General features: G+C 42.7%; 3 protein-coding genes across 5 annotated transcripts in view; 1 reads left to right on the top strand and 2 right to left on the bottom strand.

The window, feature by feature from the left end:
• cdc42bpaa (CDC42 binding protein kinase alpha (DMPK-like) a) overlaps positions 1-1793 on the bottom strand; it is a 105635-nt gene extending 103842 nt beyond the window's left edge. For all 3 annotated transcript variants that reach the window (XM_076300387.1, XM_076300390.1, XM_076300389.1), the window contains exon 1: positions 431-1793. In XM_076300387.1, coding sequence (XP_076156502.1) covers positions 431-608 — 178 coding nt within the window. In that variant the 5' untranslated portion in view covers positions 609-1793. The remainder of the gene's footprint in view (positions 1-430) is intronic.
• A 5964-nt stretch (positions 1794-7757) lies between these two features.
• On the top strand, positions 7758-9180 carry LOC143139524 (left-right determination factor 2-like). Its single transcript, XM_076300106.1, has 4 exons — positions 7758-8007; positions 8132-8372; positions 8487-8726; positions 8856-9180. Exons 1-4 carry the CDS (start codon positions 7758-7760, stop codon positions 9178-9180), a joined length of 1056 nt encoding a protein of 351 aa, XP_076156221.1.
• A 2594-nt stretch (positions 9181-11774) lies between these two features.
• The window catches only part of adpgk2 (ADP-dependent glucokinase 2), a 13314-nt gene continuing 7588 nt past the window's right edge, over positions 11775-17500 (bottom strand). The window contains exon 6 of the mRNA XM_076300386.1: positions 11775-15383. Within this exon, the coding sequence (XP_076156501.1) occupies positions 14713-15383 (671 nt within the window). The 3' untranslated portion in view covers positions 11775-14712. The remainder of the gene's footprint in view (positions 15384-17500) is intronic.

Below are 17500 nucleotides of genomic sequence, written 5' to 3'. Positions count from 1 at the left end.
CTGAAACCAGGTATGGGCAGGTGAAAAGGACGATCGCTTCACCTTTTGGGCACTGAGCATCTCTGGGTTTCCGTAGCCCTCTCTCTGTTGGACTAGTCTGCCATTATCACAGGTGACAGCACTGCACTAGTGTGGCAACCTGTTATCAAGATTCATAACCACTCCCCTGTTAATGCTGTTGTTGCTACCCAAGAACATCAGTAGTCATCAGATTCTTTGGTACTCTTTTTGCTACAGTTGAGAACAACAGGCCAGGGGAGGACTGCGTGTGTAAGACTTGCCCATATGTTTTGAGTGGGTACCACAGATGTGTGTGCCTCAGAAATATCTGCAGGGTCCATGGGACTTGAAGTGGTGTTGCAAAAACAAAGAGTGGAATATTTAATGTATTGTTTGGCTGCACTTTCAAACTGTCCATGAAAATACTTACCCCATTCTAGAAATTCCGATATGTTCTTTTCTCTTCGGAGCGGGGAGTTGATGCATTCGTCGTACAGGCAAATAAGGATATCCAGAAGCGTTTCCACGCTGAAGCACTGTCCGCTGGACTGAACAGGGCCATCCAGGACAAGCTTTTCCAGCTTCTTCAAACGAACTTCCCCCGACATTTTTGCTCTCGAACCTAGGATGTTTCTTCAGACAAACGGTGTCCTAATATCCAGAGTGATATTACTACTCTGCGACTGAGGTAGCTGTAAGCTATTAGCTAAGCCACGTTGATAAACGTTATGTTGGCTAACGTTAACACAAACGACTCATTCCCCTGAAGTTAGCTAACGTTAGCAGTAAGCTAACACGTTGAGCAAAGGTGGGCTTCTGTTGCAGTTTATTTTCTAGACAGCCAGTTACATATTTAAAATGTTATGACAGGTCGCAACTATTCCAGTGATAAAGGCAATAACGCGTAATTCTACTGATTGACGGGGTTCTGCATTGTGGTTACGCCTCTTAGGTCCTTTTATCCACCGGCTTATGTGCCAAGACTGCTAAGCTGTCTACCGCTTGCTACGTTAACGTTACTTATCACAGACTTAAAATACATTGACCAGTTGGTTTGTTTGGCGACTAGACTGGCAGTTGGCTAGTTAGCTTGCAAGCTACTAACTATGGGTACAAAACAGTGCAAGGGCAAGTCAATATCCTCACTTACTCCTGAATTTAATTTCATGACAAAAACTTAATTCGTCTTTTTTGACTCACCAACTGTACTTGCGTGCAGTGAACAGGCTGTGCATTAACAAAATAAATCTGTCATGATTTAACCTAGTCGTAGTATCTTTGCTAGCTCAGTTAACGTTAACGTTACTGTCTGTTTGAAGAATAGCTTTTCTGGCTGTAGCTCTCCAATGCTATCTAACGTTAGCGACACTGACTGTGGTTAAAACACATATCAAATAACGTTACATTAGCTCATGGATAAATCACACAGAACATTAAGTCTAATTTATTACATAAATAAGAAATATGCCTAGTGTAAACGCGAGGGTTTGAACTAAAACTCCGGACTAACTTAGTTGCTGAGTTAATACGTCGCCTGGCTGGGTTAGGTCCATCAGTATGAATAATGTTAGCTCTCCTGGTTGTCCAGCAAGGAACTTCGATTTCATCTCAATTCACCATGTCAGCCAAGTTTCATTGGTACCCAAAGACGATAATGATGAACAATAGCTCCATTCGTCGTGAAAACATTATATGCCGTCCATGGCAGAAGGAGTAAAGCAGGTTTTGCGGCGTTTTCCAAAACCTTGTAGCTCCAACTAGCAACTCCAGCCTCCTGACGACCTCCCCGTATGAGCCAGCTTCTCCACAGACTGCGGTGCAGCAAAATCCCAGACCAATATGGCGGCCGACACATAGCAGCTGCTGTTTATTTCAGGGAATGTAGGGATACTGGAGGAGAGGCATCCAGAGAGCATCGTTTCAGAGACAAAAGTCAAAATTGATCCAAGACTGTACAACTAGTTAAACTTTGTTAAACACCACCTTGTGAACCATATTATGCACTACACATATTTATATGTAATGTATAGGCTACTACTCTAAACCACCTTCTGTTAATCAACTGTAGGCCTATACTGTCTACACTGCACTATATTTATTGTCCTGTCTATGCACCACTTACCTATACTTTGTACTGTATATCACATTGCACTTTTGTGCTTTTTTTACACTTCTTTTTAGACGCAAACTGCATTTTGTTGTCTTTGTACGTACTCTGTACAATGACAATAAAGTTTAATCTAATCTAATCTAATTATCAGTAAATCAAGTTAAAAACGGAAAGAAAAGAAACTGATAATAACAGCAGCAATAACATAAGTAGATAACAGTTGTATATACTGTATGGTACTGGTTACTAAGGGAAATATATAGACCAAGGCTGCTGTGATTGATTACATTAATTTTACTTATTTACTTAATATTACTTATTATGTAAATAATATAATCGTTAATTATACGTTATTAACACACCAAATGAACACTTGCTTCATGGCTCTTTGTACTAGTGTTGACTTTCCAAATAGTTTCATGACTATTTCATGACCATTTTTACAGACTTAGTGTGCCCTCTAGAGGACAAAATGTGTATGGCAAATCTCGACAGAGCTTCTTTTTCTCAGAATAATGGTTTCATAGCTATTGCAACAATGCCAGGGATAACAATGCAGCAGCAGCAGAAGCACAACACTTTCATCTGAAAAGCACAGTGAAAATATATTGATACGAACTTCCAAATGCATTTTTTTGGCAATGCAGAGGAAAAACCCCAGAAAAAACTCAAATTAAAATGAATTTATATAGCACCTTTAAGCAAGAAAAGCTACCTTATACCTTGTTAAATCTTAGTTATGTTATAATAGGCCTACTCAGTATTAAATAATGCTGGGTTTTACTGCCTTGTTGATGCTGATGCTTCAGAAAATATAACAAAATTAACACAATGTATGCAGAGATGTAGTGGAGGCTAAACCCAAGTAAAAACAGTTTACACACCAGAAATAGAGTTTATCCATCTCTTATTGGGGTTTATCCACCTCTCAAAAGAGTTCACATTCACCAATTGCAACTTTTAACATTCAAAAATCACACTGTATTATCCACATTTACAATATAAGTAAGTATATATACTCTTTTGATCCCCTGAGGAAAATTTGGTCTCTGCATTTATCCCAATCCGTGAATTAGTGAAACACACTCAGCACACAGTGAACACACAGTGAGGTGAAGCACACACTAATCCCGGCGCAGTGAGCTGCCTGCTACAACAGCGGCACTCAGGGAGCAGTGAGGGGTTAGGTGCCTTGCTCAAACTTCAGCCGTGCCTACTGGTCGGGGCTCGAACCAGCAACTCTCCGGTTACAGGTCCGGAGTGCTAACCTGTGGGCCACGGCTGCCCCTATGTACACTCATATGTACACTCATCAACACTCTAGGAACCATTTACTGGTATGGTTATACACATTGGACAATAACCTCCACCATCATCAAACATGGTCTAAATGTTTTTTTAAAAATCTGATACTGCATGGCACAAACCTCTTTTTTTACCACTATACCCCTGAATGTAAGTGACAATTACAGTAAATGAAAATACGACATGAAAATGTTTTTGCCCCAGTATTGAGACACATTAAACATAGATAAACATAGATAGATAGATAGATAGATAGATAGATAGATAGATAGATAATTGCTTTACTAATCACAGGAAGAAGATGCACAAGTCAGAGTATTGACAGACTGTTGACTTCTGACTTAAACTCCGATGTCTATAAACCTGATCAAGAGAGCCATCTGCTTTGAGTACACTGGAATGGCAGGGCGACTGGCTTCAACCCACTGGTACTTGTGGGAACTGAAAACTCAATAAATATCTAGTCAGTTAATACTTTGGATTACAATACACACACACCCCAGAATGAGGCATACACACAGACATGCAGAATTTCCTTGGACAGCTCAGATAGAGAGAGCAACTTAGTGTTGTCATATGCAATGCTTTGTGGTAGGTAATGCATGCATTTATATGAACCTCATGCATGCATGAATCACAGTATGGGTGTGCACCATTTCCACAGTGCACCTACAAGTTTATTCATTTGATTTTGTTTATTAATTTATCATACATATGCTTCATCAGTGCATCTCGGGATGCAGCAGTATGCAGGGAATCTAACATTCTCTTAACGTTTCCAGAAAACTATGAATAAATATGCAGAGCAGTATGCATCTGTTAATAGCATGCATCAGTGTGTTTGGCAGTATGAAAGTTGGCAGGGCAGTGGTAGCGCAGTGGATAACGAGCCGGGCTATAGCATGCAGAAAAAGTTGTGGGTTCGATTCCTTGCTGCACTTTACACTGAGTTGCTCCGTGAAGACCCTTGTAATAATTGACGTATGTAAGTCACTTTGGGTAAAAGCGTCTGCCAAATGTAAATGTAAAAAGTATGCATTAGATTACAGAGAGTGGGCAGTCCATCTAAGGCCAGGCAGTGTCCAGACTGTGCAACCTTATTTGAGCTGGTTAGTGTGTCTCCTGTCTGGGGCAAATGAAGGGCTGTCCAGTGGCCCTATTGTGTTGTCACACTTCCCCTCACTCTCAAAGAAGCAGACTCTCAAATTAATGGTGTACTGTCTAAGAGGTTGTCCCCCTAGTGGCTGCAGTCCAAAATGCAAACCTTTTCTGTTTTCCAGACAGCTTCTGAATACTGTATTTCTGTACTTCTGTGATCACCATCATCATCATCATCATCAATAGAATAGAACAGAAGTCTTTATTGTCCACTGCTGTGGAAATTCATCTTTGGCCCCACAAACATATAGATCTAGCACACACAAACAAGACTTCACAGCAGGTACAACATATAGCATACATAAACAAGACCATAAACATCATAGCATAAGGTGTTATGTATATGAAATCCTAGATTGCTTGGTGAGTAATAACATCACATATTTTAAACCATAATTCCATAATGATAACGCAACTTATATTGGGTCACACAAGGTCAACAAACATAACGAATGGACAGGAGAAGGATGGAATATACAAGAAAATACTGAGGATATTTGTAATGTCCAGTACAGAGGGGAGACGAGAATGGCAGGGATAAAGACAAATTAATTTGCAGAGATGGCCTTTGTGTGTTCCCCTGAAGTATTGTTCAGTGTCTAGCCAACAGGCCAAACCCACTAGACACCACACCTTAATGAGTTCATGAGGTCCTCTGCAAAGACATCAAAGCTGTGAAAGGTAATCTATGATGGGTCATTTGCAGGTATAGACCACTACAGGTATGTGGATGAGCAAATGTATGTGGACTCTAAGATAGCATCTTTGCATATCTCCACAAATGTTAAAATATTTTGAAATGTTTACTTGGTTATTGAAATATTGTTAGGCCTACTTGTGGTCAGCTTAAAGTGACCAACTTCATGATCTAGTCCCTACGTGGTCTCATCTGTAAATATGCAACTGGAACCCCTCCTAATTATAAGGACCATCTGCCAAGGGGAACAAACTTGCTAGAGATCTGAGTTTAAGCCACTACGTTGTCTTCTTCATGCTTAAACTATAATTGGTGAGTATTCAAAATAGTGTAAGTAATTATTAACCAAGGTTGTTGAGACACTTGTTTAAGCAAAGGTGTTGGTGGTCTGTATTGTGTATTGTCCAGGTCAAGATAATGTTATGCTCAAGTGTAAAAGTGCAATGGCCCCAGAGATTTGGTCTAACAAAGATGAAAATATATATTCTTTGCTTATGAAATATTTCTCAGGATTTAGGTTCTAAAAAAAAAAACTATTTAAAAAAACTAAAAAACTAAAAACTATCCACCCAGATAAACCCCGTAAAAAAGATTGAAAGGTTGAAATAAGTAGCCTAATCACAACATGAACATAAGAAACCGTAATACCACAACTTTGACATGCGCTGGACGATACTTGCCCGTTTCAGATGACAAATGTTGTTATGCAAATGCAAAATGTTCATTAACACCTCCCGTGTTGTATGTAAGGCCAGGGAATTGGCCATTTTGATTAAAAGGGGTGAAGCCATTGGCAGTGTTTGCTTTCACCTCATGAGCCGCTTTCAGTCGACATGGATAGAGGAGCGACTGTCAAGTCTTACGTTAGGTCTGGATCTACTAATGAGCGACTTTGTGTATTGCCTCGGGCATCATCTTTAGCCGTATCAAAGCACAGAGGTGTCAAACGGGAGATTAGAACAGTCCTACAAATGTCAGTGATTAATGACCTGAGATTAGTGTGAAACTAAATGCAATTAATAGGATCAAATATTCAATTTTCCCTTTTTGTCTGTGGGTGCATATTTTATGTCTGAATGATATAATTTTTAGGAAAATGCTTGCCATGCAATATGTTTCAATTGTTTATCATTGTCAGTGGCATGACATTAATAAAACGACATTAATGTCCTTTTTGGTAACAGTATAAACATAGCCTGCCTATTCATAGACTATTTAGTCTCCTTTACGGCCACAACTCCAAACAATGGCTATACATATTTAAACGATGAGAGTGCTCAGTCGCCATCCTGCTGCTCTAGTGGTTTGTAAAGTCGGCAACAGCAGGCAACAAGAGCAGCTGGCTGCTCTTACTCCAATTCCGCTCATAACAAGTAAAAGTGAAAATGCATTTACATGGTTAATAGTGACCACACAAGCAGTATTTTGCCTCTATTACTAACATGTTGACTGTTAAAACATTACATGTTGAATCATGCATATTCCCCACCTCAACAAATAAATACCACTAATAACGTGATTAACATGCTGTGTGAGCGTATTTAGTTAGATGTCTGACTTGTGTTGATCAGTCATCAGGTCTTCCTGTGTCCCCTGAGTCCGACATCTCAAGAGCCGCGGCTGGTTCGCCAATACACAAAGTCTGCGAGGAGTCCTTTTGGAACACACGGACCTGTGTAGCCTATCTCCGCCACAGCGACAAAAAAGGCAAGGTGGATCCTGCAATAGTAACAGATAATCACCCCTCTGCGAACGGCCACCCCAATCCACATCAGTGCGCCCACCCACCCATGACATTAACGTCTGACTACCTCATAATTTCTCCCCTGAAAAGGTTACTTATTTGAGAATACACACACTTCAACCTTATCCATAACGAACCCTTAAAGCACCAGAAGTGAATGGACCAGACATCAGTATTTAGGGAACGTCTCGTCCAAATGAACAATTATGTCTGAAGCACATATGCGTATATTACACATGCAAAAAGGAACAAAATCATTAATGCATCCATGGATTTTGTATGTTTTAGGTTAGCCTACTTGTTAGGTGGAGAACATTCAGGTCACTGTAAATGTCATTTTAAAAAGTGAACTTGAGGATGGTTATTTTCACATATAAATCAGCAGGATCCTGATGTGGATTTATTTGTATAGGCCTAGACCAGCTCGAGTAGGTCCATATTAACTTAAAATAAATAAAAAATAAGTATAATAATATTGTTAATATTGATGAAAAATCAGACGTTTCGATTAGGGGATAACACAGTGCTTACTAGGTTAACGGTGAGCCATTAGTCCCCAAATGGATCGTGACTTTGAAGTCTTCACGTCTGACATTGGTCGCCACCCCCATTTGGAACGTGCTAAGTGCCCGTCGAGGGTGGCACGCGGTAGATATAAAGCCGCGGGATAGGACAGGACATCAGCACACAACACCGGTGAACACCAAGAACTCTCCCACACTTGAAGGATGGACGCTTTAGTGATGTTACTGTTCCTCGCCTCTCTCTTGTCCTACACTGTGGGTTTTACAGAAGAAGACATGAGAGACGCCATGCTGCAGAAACTCGGCCTCACGGAACTCCCAAGGATCCAGAAGAGGGATTTGGAGAATGTTGTTGTTCCGGCTCACATCAAGAACAAGTACCTCTCCATGCTTAAGCTCCACAACAAACGCAGGCGTCGGTCTGTTCCCAGCCTGGCCGGGATTCTGCGTGGCGTTCATGGAAGCGCAGGTAGGTTTGCGCATCATATGCATCATGTTGCACAACCCTGTTTTGTTCAGATGTAGCCTAATACGTATTACATGCATTTAATACCTAATAATAAATGTCACTCTTTTATCTTTGTTATACACAGACATTTCTGGAGAGGTCATGTATTCGGACACGACACGACAGCGCATTTCCTTTGGCATGGATAGCAGAATTCCAGAGAACAGTGAGGTCACCATGGCCGAACTGAAACTGTACAAAACGTCGCGCAAAATGCCCATTCTGCAGAAGAAGAGCAACAGACCAATCAAAAACGCCCGTGTGAGCATCTACTGGGTTGAAACTCTGGCGAATGCCAAAAACAGGACTTCACTTGTAGACTCAAGGTAACCCCAATTTCCACCGCGCGTTTTTACTGAGCTGGGGTGCTACTTCTGGTAAGCTAAATGACTGGACAATGATCTAAGATAATAACTATTCTCTTTTCATTGCATTGACAGGTTGGTACCAATTCACGAGTCTGGATGGATAAGCTTTGATGTGACGCAAGCAGTTCAGTACTGGTCTAAAACCGAGCGTAAAACTCCATTGGACCTGGAAGTGTGGATCGAAGGTGAAAGGCCTGGCACCTACGCTGCAGAGATGGCGCGGACTGTGCGCTTTGCTACTGAAGATCCCTCCAGCGCCAGCACTAGAAAACCAGAACTAGTCCTGTTCACCCTGGACTTGGAAGAATTTGGGTAAGCACTTTTAGTGCATGCACCACATACCAAGGAAAATCAAGCTTCGAAGTCAGCCTATAACATAAACGACGTTACCGTTTTTGTTCCAATCATGTCTTAAATGTTTACCTCTTTGTCCGCCTATAGGTCTAGAGGAGACTGCAAATCTGGCAAAGGAAACGGCATGTGCTGCAGAGAGGAGCACTTCATCAACTTCCGAGAGATGAGCTTGACGCAGTACTGGATCATTGAACCCGTCGGGTACCAGGCCTTCCGATGCGCCGGGGGATGCAAGCAGCCCAAGCGCAGTTATGCATACGGACAGCGGACGTGCGCGGTCGTGGAAAGCGCGCCACTGCCCATCATGTACCTTGTGAAGAGAGGAGACCATACAGAAATCGAGGTGGCCGAATTTCCGAACATGATCGTGGAGAAATGCGGATGCACCATGGACAATGGCTCTATGGCATAGGACCAACACATGGCACCAAACAGATTGACGCTATACAGAAACTCAGTACTTGTATATTTGAGCGGAGGTTATTACCTTCCCTGCACCATGTAAACAATGAGCACTTACATTTAATTAATATAAATAATGTAGGCTATATTTTTGCATGCATGTTGCATTTTCAAATGAATTTTGCATTCTCGATGCTTTGGTCTTTTCGTTGTGTGTAAATGCCATCTTTAAGAATAAAATGAATTAATTGCATCTCCTACTCCATCCCCTACTTTTGTGCATGTAAATGAGTGTGTGCATAGTGTGTGTTTGTTATTGTGCACATGTGTGCTTGTGAGTGTGTGTGTGTGTGTGTGTGTGTGTGGGGGGGGTAATGGTGTGAGAGTGTGCGTTTTAGTCCAAAGCGAGATACAAATAAAAACAATCCAATAGTTCAATTTAACAGTGAACAATTACAAATGTTGGTAAGACTATTATGAAGAATAGTAATAATAGACAATAATGGCAATTAAACCAATAGTCTAATGAAAATAAACAATGAAAATAAAGGAGAATAGCCTAGAATAGTAGAATAGGGGGGCAGCCGTGGCCCACTGGTTAGCACTCTGGACTTGTAACCGGGGGGTTGCCGGTTCGAGCCCCGACCAGTGGGTCGCGGCTGAAGTGCCCTTGAGCAAGGCACCCATCCCCTCACTGCTCCATTGTAGCAGGCAGCTCACTGTGCCGGGATTAGTGTGTGCTGTTTGTGTTTCACTAATTCACCGATTGGGTTAAATGCAGAGACCAAATTTCCCTCACAGGATCAAAAAAGTATACATTAGCCTACTAAATTCGGTACCTGAAGTGACAACATGATGCACATAATTCATATGGATGTTAATAATTGTTTACAATGTGCCTTAAAAAGGTAGCCTAGAGATTCTAGAAAGATTAAGGTCTGGCCACGTAATGGCCAAACTGGAGGGGCGGCACCAAGCGTGCATTAGACTCACTGCACGCAATTGGATAACACATACCGACCAACGTTTACTGACTGATTCCGGACTTCGATTGTGATTGTGATTGGCTCCCCGCAATACAAGTGGTAAAAGAAACGTGCATCATTACTCATTGCCAGTGTCTCGCAGAGACAATTCAAATTATGCTCTTGCGAGAACTCTGGAGTTTTCAGGGTACATTAAAGGGGAAATTCAAATACATAATATGCACCAGTCCAGCAACACTAAAGCAATATGAGAATACATTATGTGCAAATCTTATATTTTGGTTATTAGATTTTGGAGCCTTGGGGTGTGTGTGTGTGTGTGTGTGGGGGGGGGAACCAAACGAAACATTTCTGCAAAAGTGGAAAGACCAAAGCAAGTTCTGACAGAAGCGGCATTTGAATAATCTCGGTGGATTAGTCTGTTTGAATATAAACACAAAATCATTCCATGTGGAATGTTATGAAACAAAATGTAGACCTATTTACATTCACCTTTTAATCTCAAAGATTTTCTCAATGGATTAGTGCTTGTTCGAAGAGAATGCAGTGCGTTTCAAGAATCAGTTTCACTGATGAACTATAACCACCAGGGGGCGACAAATTCAAGGTTAGGTACCGCCACACCACTGTAGATTGTAGGCTAGCCTAGCCTACATTGTACACTCACAGTACATTGGTCATTTTAGATATTAAATAGGCATAAACCACGTTATCAAACATATTCTGAAACATTAAGGCTCTAAATAAAACATAGAAGCTACAGATGTTAGCTTCCAAAAGGTAACTTCTGCCTAACAGTCTTAACATACAGTAATACAAATTTACCAGTGAATATTTGAATATGTCTTTTTGTAGGCCTAGGTCTAATGAAACAGACCAAAGATCTTCATTGCCTACAATCCTGTGGAATATAAAGGGAATGGTCAAAGCATGATCAACAATTCTTAATATTGTCTGAGCATGTTCTGATTAATATTTTTTTGTATAAAGTTTAGCATAAATATGACTATTATTTCCATATCATTATTACACTTCTACTTTAAAATGTTTATTATTGTTCTGTTATTATTGTTATTATTGTTAACATTTGCTCACTATATTTTGAGTTCATATGTAATATCTGCCGACCACTTTGGTACACTTTCAAGGGCCAAAGAAGAAGGGTTAGTCTTGGGGTCAGGGTAAAAAGGAGAGATGTGTTTGGGTCAGACATACCGTAGGCTAGCAGTAGTAATAATGGACAAACTCCATTGTGCAGTAATGAGACCAAAATGGGACTACATAGGCTACTTGACCTGAGAGGATGCATCCCTCCTACCTCGGCAGATATCCAGGCCAAAGAAAAGCAATCCTTCTGATGAACAACACAATTCTCTGCTCTTTAGGAAAACATTAGCATTGATGGTTATGGTTATGCAATTTAGCGGACGCTTTTGTCCAAAGCGAATAGGACTACAAACAAAAATGGCATTTTCAATTATTTCTTTTCCTAAATGAAATCCATCTTTAAATATGGATCTATGGCCATCTACACCACACTCTTAATATTCGCCCCTTGGAGCAAACAAACAATGCTTTAAAACCCAAGACACAAAACATCACGCAGGCACGAGAGAAGTGGAATGTGGTAATCTTTATTGCCTTCTGATCGGTCCGTGCTGTTCGTTCACAAACACACATCTCCTGTCCAAGCCTGTTGTGGACACGCACAGGCAGGCAGGCAGACAGACAGGCAGACAGGCAGACTTAGAAGCTCTCTATGTCACAGCAGCACAATAGGAACTAGGTAAATAAATAGGGCAGATCCGAAAACAGAGGCAGCCGTCCAGTAACACCTGACCCGGACTGGACACATCTGTTCCTTAAAGCAACTCCCCAAGATTCGGATTAGATAAAGTTCTGTGGCTACACCAAAGGTGTTTCTGAGGAAGACAGCCTTGGATGTCATCTGTAATAAGTGAGATGTAATTCATGTGGTTATGAAGAGGCAACAGTAAGTACCTAGAGGTGCTCTGGTCTGCCAGGGTCCTATAAATAGCATTTCCTTTCCTGACCAGTGGTCTGTAAATCCATACCTCACACTCTGTACTCTGTACTCTCACACTGCTAGCCTGCATGTAATAGATACATACAACATAGGCACACACAGGCCTAGACACACACACAAGTGCATGCACGCACGCACGCACACAAGCACGCATATACACACACACAAACATATGCACACAAGCACACATACAAACACAAACACACACACACAAACATATGCACACACGCATGCAAGCACGCACACACACACACACACACAAACATATGCACACACGCATGCAAGCACGCATACACACACACACAAACATATGCACACACGCATGCAAGCAAGCACGCATACACACACACACACACACAAACATATGCACACACGCATGCAAGCACGCATACACACACACACACACACACAAACATATGCACACAAGCACGCATACACACACACACACACACACAAACATATGCACACACGCATGCAAGCACGCATACACACACACACACACACAAACATATGCACACACGCATGCAAGCACGCATACACACACACACACACAAACATATGCACACACGCATGCAAGCACGCATACACACACACACACACACACACACATATGCACACAAGCACACACACACACAGAGGAGCAAGTGTTGGTGGCAGCTGTTCTCATGCAAAAGCAGCTCAGTGGGTTTTACTGCAGTCAAGTACTTGTGGCTGAAGCAGCCGTGCACATCGCCGATCCCTGAGAAGTAAAAATAAAAACAGGTGGACATCCGACTGGACACAGCGTGCGCCCACCCCACCCGACATCCTAACAGCCCTCGTCCAGCCGAGACGAGGCGCTTCTGTGGTCCCCCAGCCTACAGCGCTCTGCAATGAAGACTCTTAATATGACATCTATAGTTAGCCTAGCTTTCTGCTGATCAGTCCCAACAAGAGTAGTTCTGGGAGTAAACAGCTTGGGCATCACAAATGCTGCACTATATTTATTTTCCTCTTCTCCGAACAGGCACAAGAGGTAGGCGCTATATATATATATATATATATATATATATGCAGTCGATGACAAATGTGACACAGAGAGAAAGAGAGGGGGGGAGGAGGGGAGAGAGAGAGAGAGAGAGAGAGAGAGAGAGAGAGAGAGAGAGAGAGAGAAAGAAGAAAACAAACACCTTCTTGACCCAGAGTGCACTGTAAACTGTAGCTGCATTTTTTGTCAGTCATCAAGGTTTTCTAAAGCTCAGGGTCATCATCAGAGTACAAATGCCTGTTACATGTGAGATAAGGAGAATCTCTCCCTCCTCTCCACTCACTGGGTGCTTCACTTCAACAAATCGTTAGAGAAGAACTCATGCAACGAGCTTACCAGAAGACACAGCATCAGAGAAGACATTTCCATTTAAAAACAACATTTTCACATTATGCAAGATGCAAAAAAAAGATGCAAAATTATGCAAAGTGATTTCTAAAACAAAGTAAATGTCAAGACCATTTGTAAAAGCCTTGGGAAAGAAGATTACCTTACACCTATCCCTTTAAAACATTCTGAATCACACACACATGCTGCTTCCCCTATTTTACCCGACTTAAAACACATATTCAGTCAAAGAATAACCTGAACAATGGGATGCAGATGATTTGGAACACACATAATGGAATGGGAGAAATGGAATGTTCTAGAATGAAGACATGTGGTGTGTGGTGGTAGGAAGTGTGGACACTGAGATAAAAGGTCTGTGTTGATTAGCATACTATGGGCCCTATTGATACAGAAAGCCTCCATTCCCTTGTGACTTGAGAAAAAAGATGCAAGTCCCAAACAAAAGTAGAAGGACACTTTAGAATTTCAATTAAGACAGCCAGGAGAGCAAGCCATTACTCGCATCACCTGAGACTTCACACCACAGGTGGGGGTCAACCAAATTTCAGCTGTTTTGACCTTCAGGTTGCAACCTGATCAAACAAGCAACAGTAATTTCTCTGCTCCACTGCATGGGTGGTCACAAGAAAAAGAATGAAGACAATTCATCATAACATAACACAATATGAGCCCTGTGGCTAAAGTCAGGACCACAACCAGCAGTGGTCATTGCAGAATGAATCGTGGCCCCAAACACACTTTAGTGTTGAGTGGTTCGGATTTAGTGGTGATTTAAAACTGATCCTGACAACAAGGAATTGAAACAATGATAATTTACATGATATGTTTGAAAACTCCAAAGACAAGTTGAAATGTTGTATAAAGGACAATGTGAGAGCCTCACAACCCCCAAAGCTGAGGTCAGCAAGAACTATAGACACTACCGCTGGACTATACATGCATCTGTATTGCACTAAAACTGTAGAAGAAACAAATAAAACAAACTTAAAACAAACAAAAAACCATAAAATCTTCATATTTTCAGGGGAAATTAAATGTCTGACAGGGTTGGGCAGTGGGGGAGCGCCGTTGCCAGGTTGCTGTCGTCACGACACAAAGTCCCCGTTCCACCAATCAACCAATCAGGGCCGATCAGATTTGCAGCACGAGGCCAGCAGCGGAGATGTTGTCCCCGCCGCCCGCAGTCTGGTAGACCTCGGTGCAGACGAGGACGGGCGCCACGCAGATCTGGTAGTCGCCCTCGTCCCAGCACGACACGGGCCGCGTCTCCTGCAGCGGGATGCGCGGGCTGCCCTCCTGGCGGCTCACCGAGAACGACTCGTCCATGATGAGGCGCGCCTTGCTGGGGTCGATGTCCGAGGAGCCGCACACGTGGCGGTTGGCGACCAGCGAGGCCTTGGCCGTGGCCGACATGGTGTTCTTCCACTGCGAGCCGCGCGTCACGATCATGGCCTGGAAGGCCAGCGTGTGCACGTGGAGACGGGTCAGCGCGCGGCCCAGGCCCGACTCGCGGTGCTGCTCGTTCACCAGCCGGTAGAGCTCGCGCATCTGGTCCAGCACGGTGGCCACGCGCGGGTTGGGGTCGGACAGCACCGTCACGTTGGCGCCGCGGAACAGGCTCAGCAGGTTGGGCAGCTCCTGCTCGTTCATGCCCAGCGAGTCGGCGTGAGGGATGACCAGATCCAGCAGGTCCGACAGCAGGCCCTCGTCCACGAAGCTGGCCATCTCAAAGTGCACCGACGTCTCCGCCGACGCCGAGGACAGCATGTGAGACAGGTGTCCCAGCAGAGCCTCACGCTCACCTGAGCACACACACAGAGTAAGAAAGGACACAGGAACGGGGACATGAACACATTAAGAAAGAAAGTGTGACAGTGAGTGGAGAGGTGAAATAAGCAGGGAAGAGAAAGGAGGGGGGCAGTGAGGGTGAGAGAGAGAGAGATACATAGATAGAGATACATAGATAGAGATAGAGATAGAGATAGATAGACAGACAGACAGACAGACAGACAGGCAGACAGACAGACAGACAGACAGAGAGAGAGAGAGAGAAGACAGTTAGGGGGGAGGAGGGGGAGGGAGAGAGAGAGAGAGAGAGAGAGAGAGAGAGAGACACACACCCTAAAGGGACGGCTAGAAAAGACCATGTAAAAATAAAACACACTGTGCCAGTTCAGACTGTGAACTAGGACACAAAACTTTGTAGAGGATGCAAACTGGTGAAACAATGTGGTGATTTGCATCAGCACGCCTTACAACACACCACACTGGTAAAGGGAAACTCCAAAACTCATGACGTACAGTACAAGTGAAATCGATGATATCCTAAGTGCAATGTTGCTGTTCTATCTTCCCAATAAAAGTGAGATTTCAGTGATCCCGTTTCTGCAATCTTGGCCTATCTGAAAGTCTGTCCTCCCCAACACCCCTGAGAAGGCGCACTTTGAGTCTTTCACAGGATTACATAACTGTGACATAAGACAAGTTAGTGCGGTTCAGCTAGCATGGTGAAGACGATTGCCTCTGCACCAGATCCCTGCACTGTATGCACCTCAACCCTGTGCAATGTGATATACAGTACACCGCCGGTCAAAAAGTTTGGAGTCACTTAGAAATTTCCATTCCACTCCATTATAGACAGATACCAGCTGAGATCAGTTGCATTGTTTTTTTAATCCAGCAGTTTTCCGATTAAATTATGTGCTTACATAATTGCAAAAGGGTTGTCAAATGTTTTTTTCTCAGTTAGCCTCTTAAAATGATATCAGATTAGTAAACAGAATGTGCCTTTGGAACATTGGATGAATGGTTGCTGATAAAGGGCATCTGTATACTTATGTAGATATTGCATTAAAGATCAGCAATGTCTTTCTACAAGTCATTTACAATATAATGAAGAAAACAAGGACATTTCTAAGTGACTCCAAACTTTTGAACGGTAGTGCATTTTATTTATTTTTTTACCTATTTATACATAAAGCTTACGCTGTCATCCAAAGCAATTTACAGATAGGCCAGTCTTCCTGGAGCAACTCAGGATGAAGTGCCTTGCTGAAGGGTATAACGGTGACATTGAGGAATTGAACCCACAACTCTTTTGATTTATTTCTTTTGTTTGTTGTGGCTACGGCATGTGAGCCAAGTTCTTTAGTGACTTCACTACCACCGCCCACCGTACACTCTGTATGTGTGTGTGTGAAAGTAACCCTGTGCACTGAAACAATAACACCGCCTACCGTACACACTGAATGTGTGTGTGTGTGTGAAAGTAACCCTGTGCACTGAAAACAATAACACCGCCTACCGTACACACTGAATGTGTGTGTGAAAGTAACCCTGTGTGTGTGAAAGTAACCCTGTGTGTGTGAAAACAATAACATTTATGCTTCCATAACCTGTGAGAGTAAACACAGCATGTGTGCATCTGACCAACCCTGCGAGGTAAAAAGCACTGGACATATCCCCACCCCGAGAGCTGCTCTCTCTGCACTGAGAGAGACGGGGGGCAATTCAAACAGCCTCTCTGGCATGGCTTAGCCCCTATTGTCACATTGCATTTTCCTGAAACCTCCACGAATACCAGACACATCTCTGGGATTACAGTGCAGGAAGCCCAAATGATGGCAAACTCTCAAACAGAGTTTAGAGTGGTGGACCCCAGTGGCTGTGGGTCTATGTGAGTATGCATATGCATATGCGTGTGTGTGTGTGTGTGTGTGTGTGTGTGTGTGTGTGTGAATAAAAACAGAATGTGATAATATACAAATCCCGTAAACCCTCGTAAAAAAGTTGGGATGGGGCATGTTTGTTTCAGCAATATAGGCCCGCTCACTCAAGTACTTTATGAAGTATTTTGGGTGTGAGTTAAAAATGTCTCTTGTGTGTTACTTTTAAAAGGATTTATTGCACCATGCCCTTG

Source organism: Alosa pseudoharengus, unplaced genomic scaffold (assembly GCF_046254945.1).
Source record: "Alosa pseudoharengus isolate Yale_2024_CS ecotype anadromous, Long Island Sound unplaced genomic scaffold, YU_APseudo_1.1 YU_APseudo_1.1_scf_22, whole genome shotgun sequence".
NCBI lineage: Eukaryota > Metazoa > Chordata > Actinopteri > Clupeiformes > Clupeidae > Alosa > Alosa pseudoharengus.
This window is presented reverse-complemented; position numbering and strand designations above follow the sequence as displayed.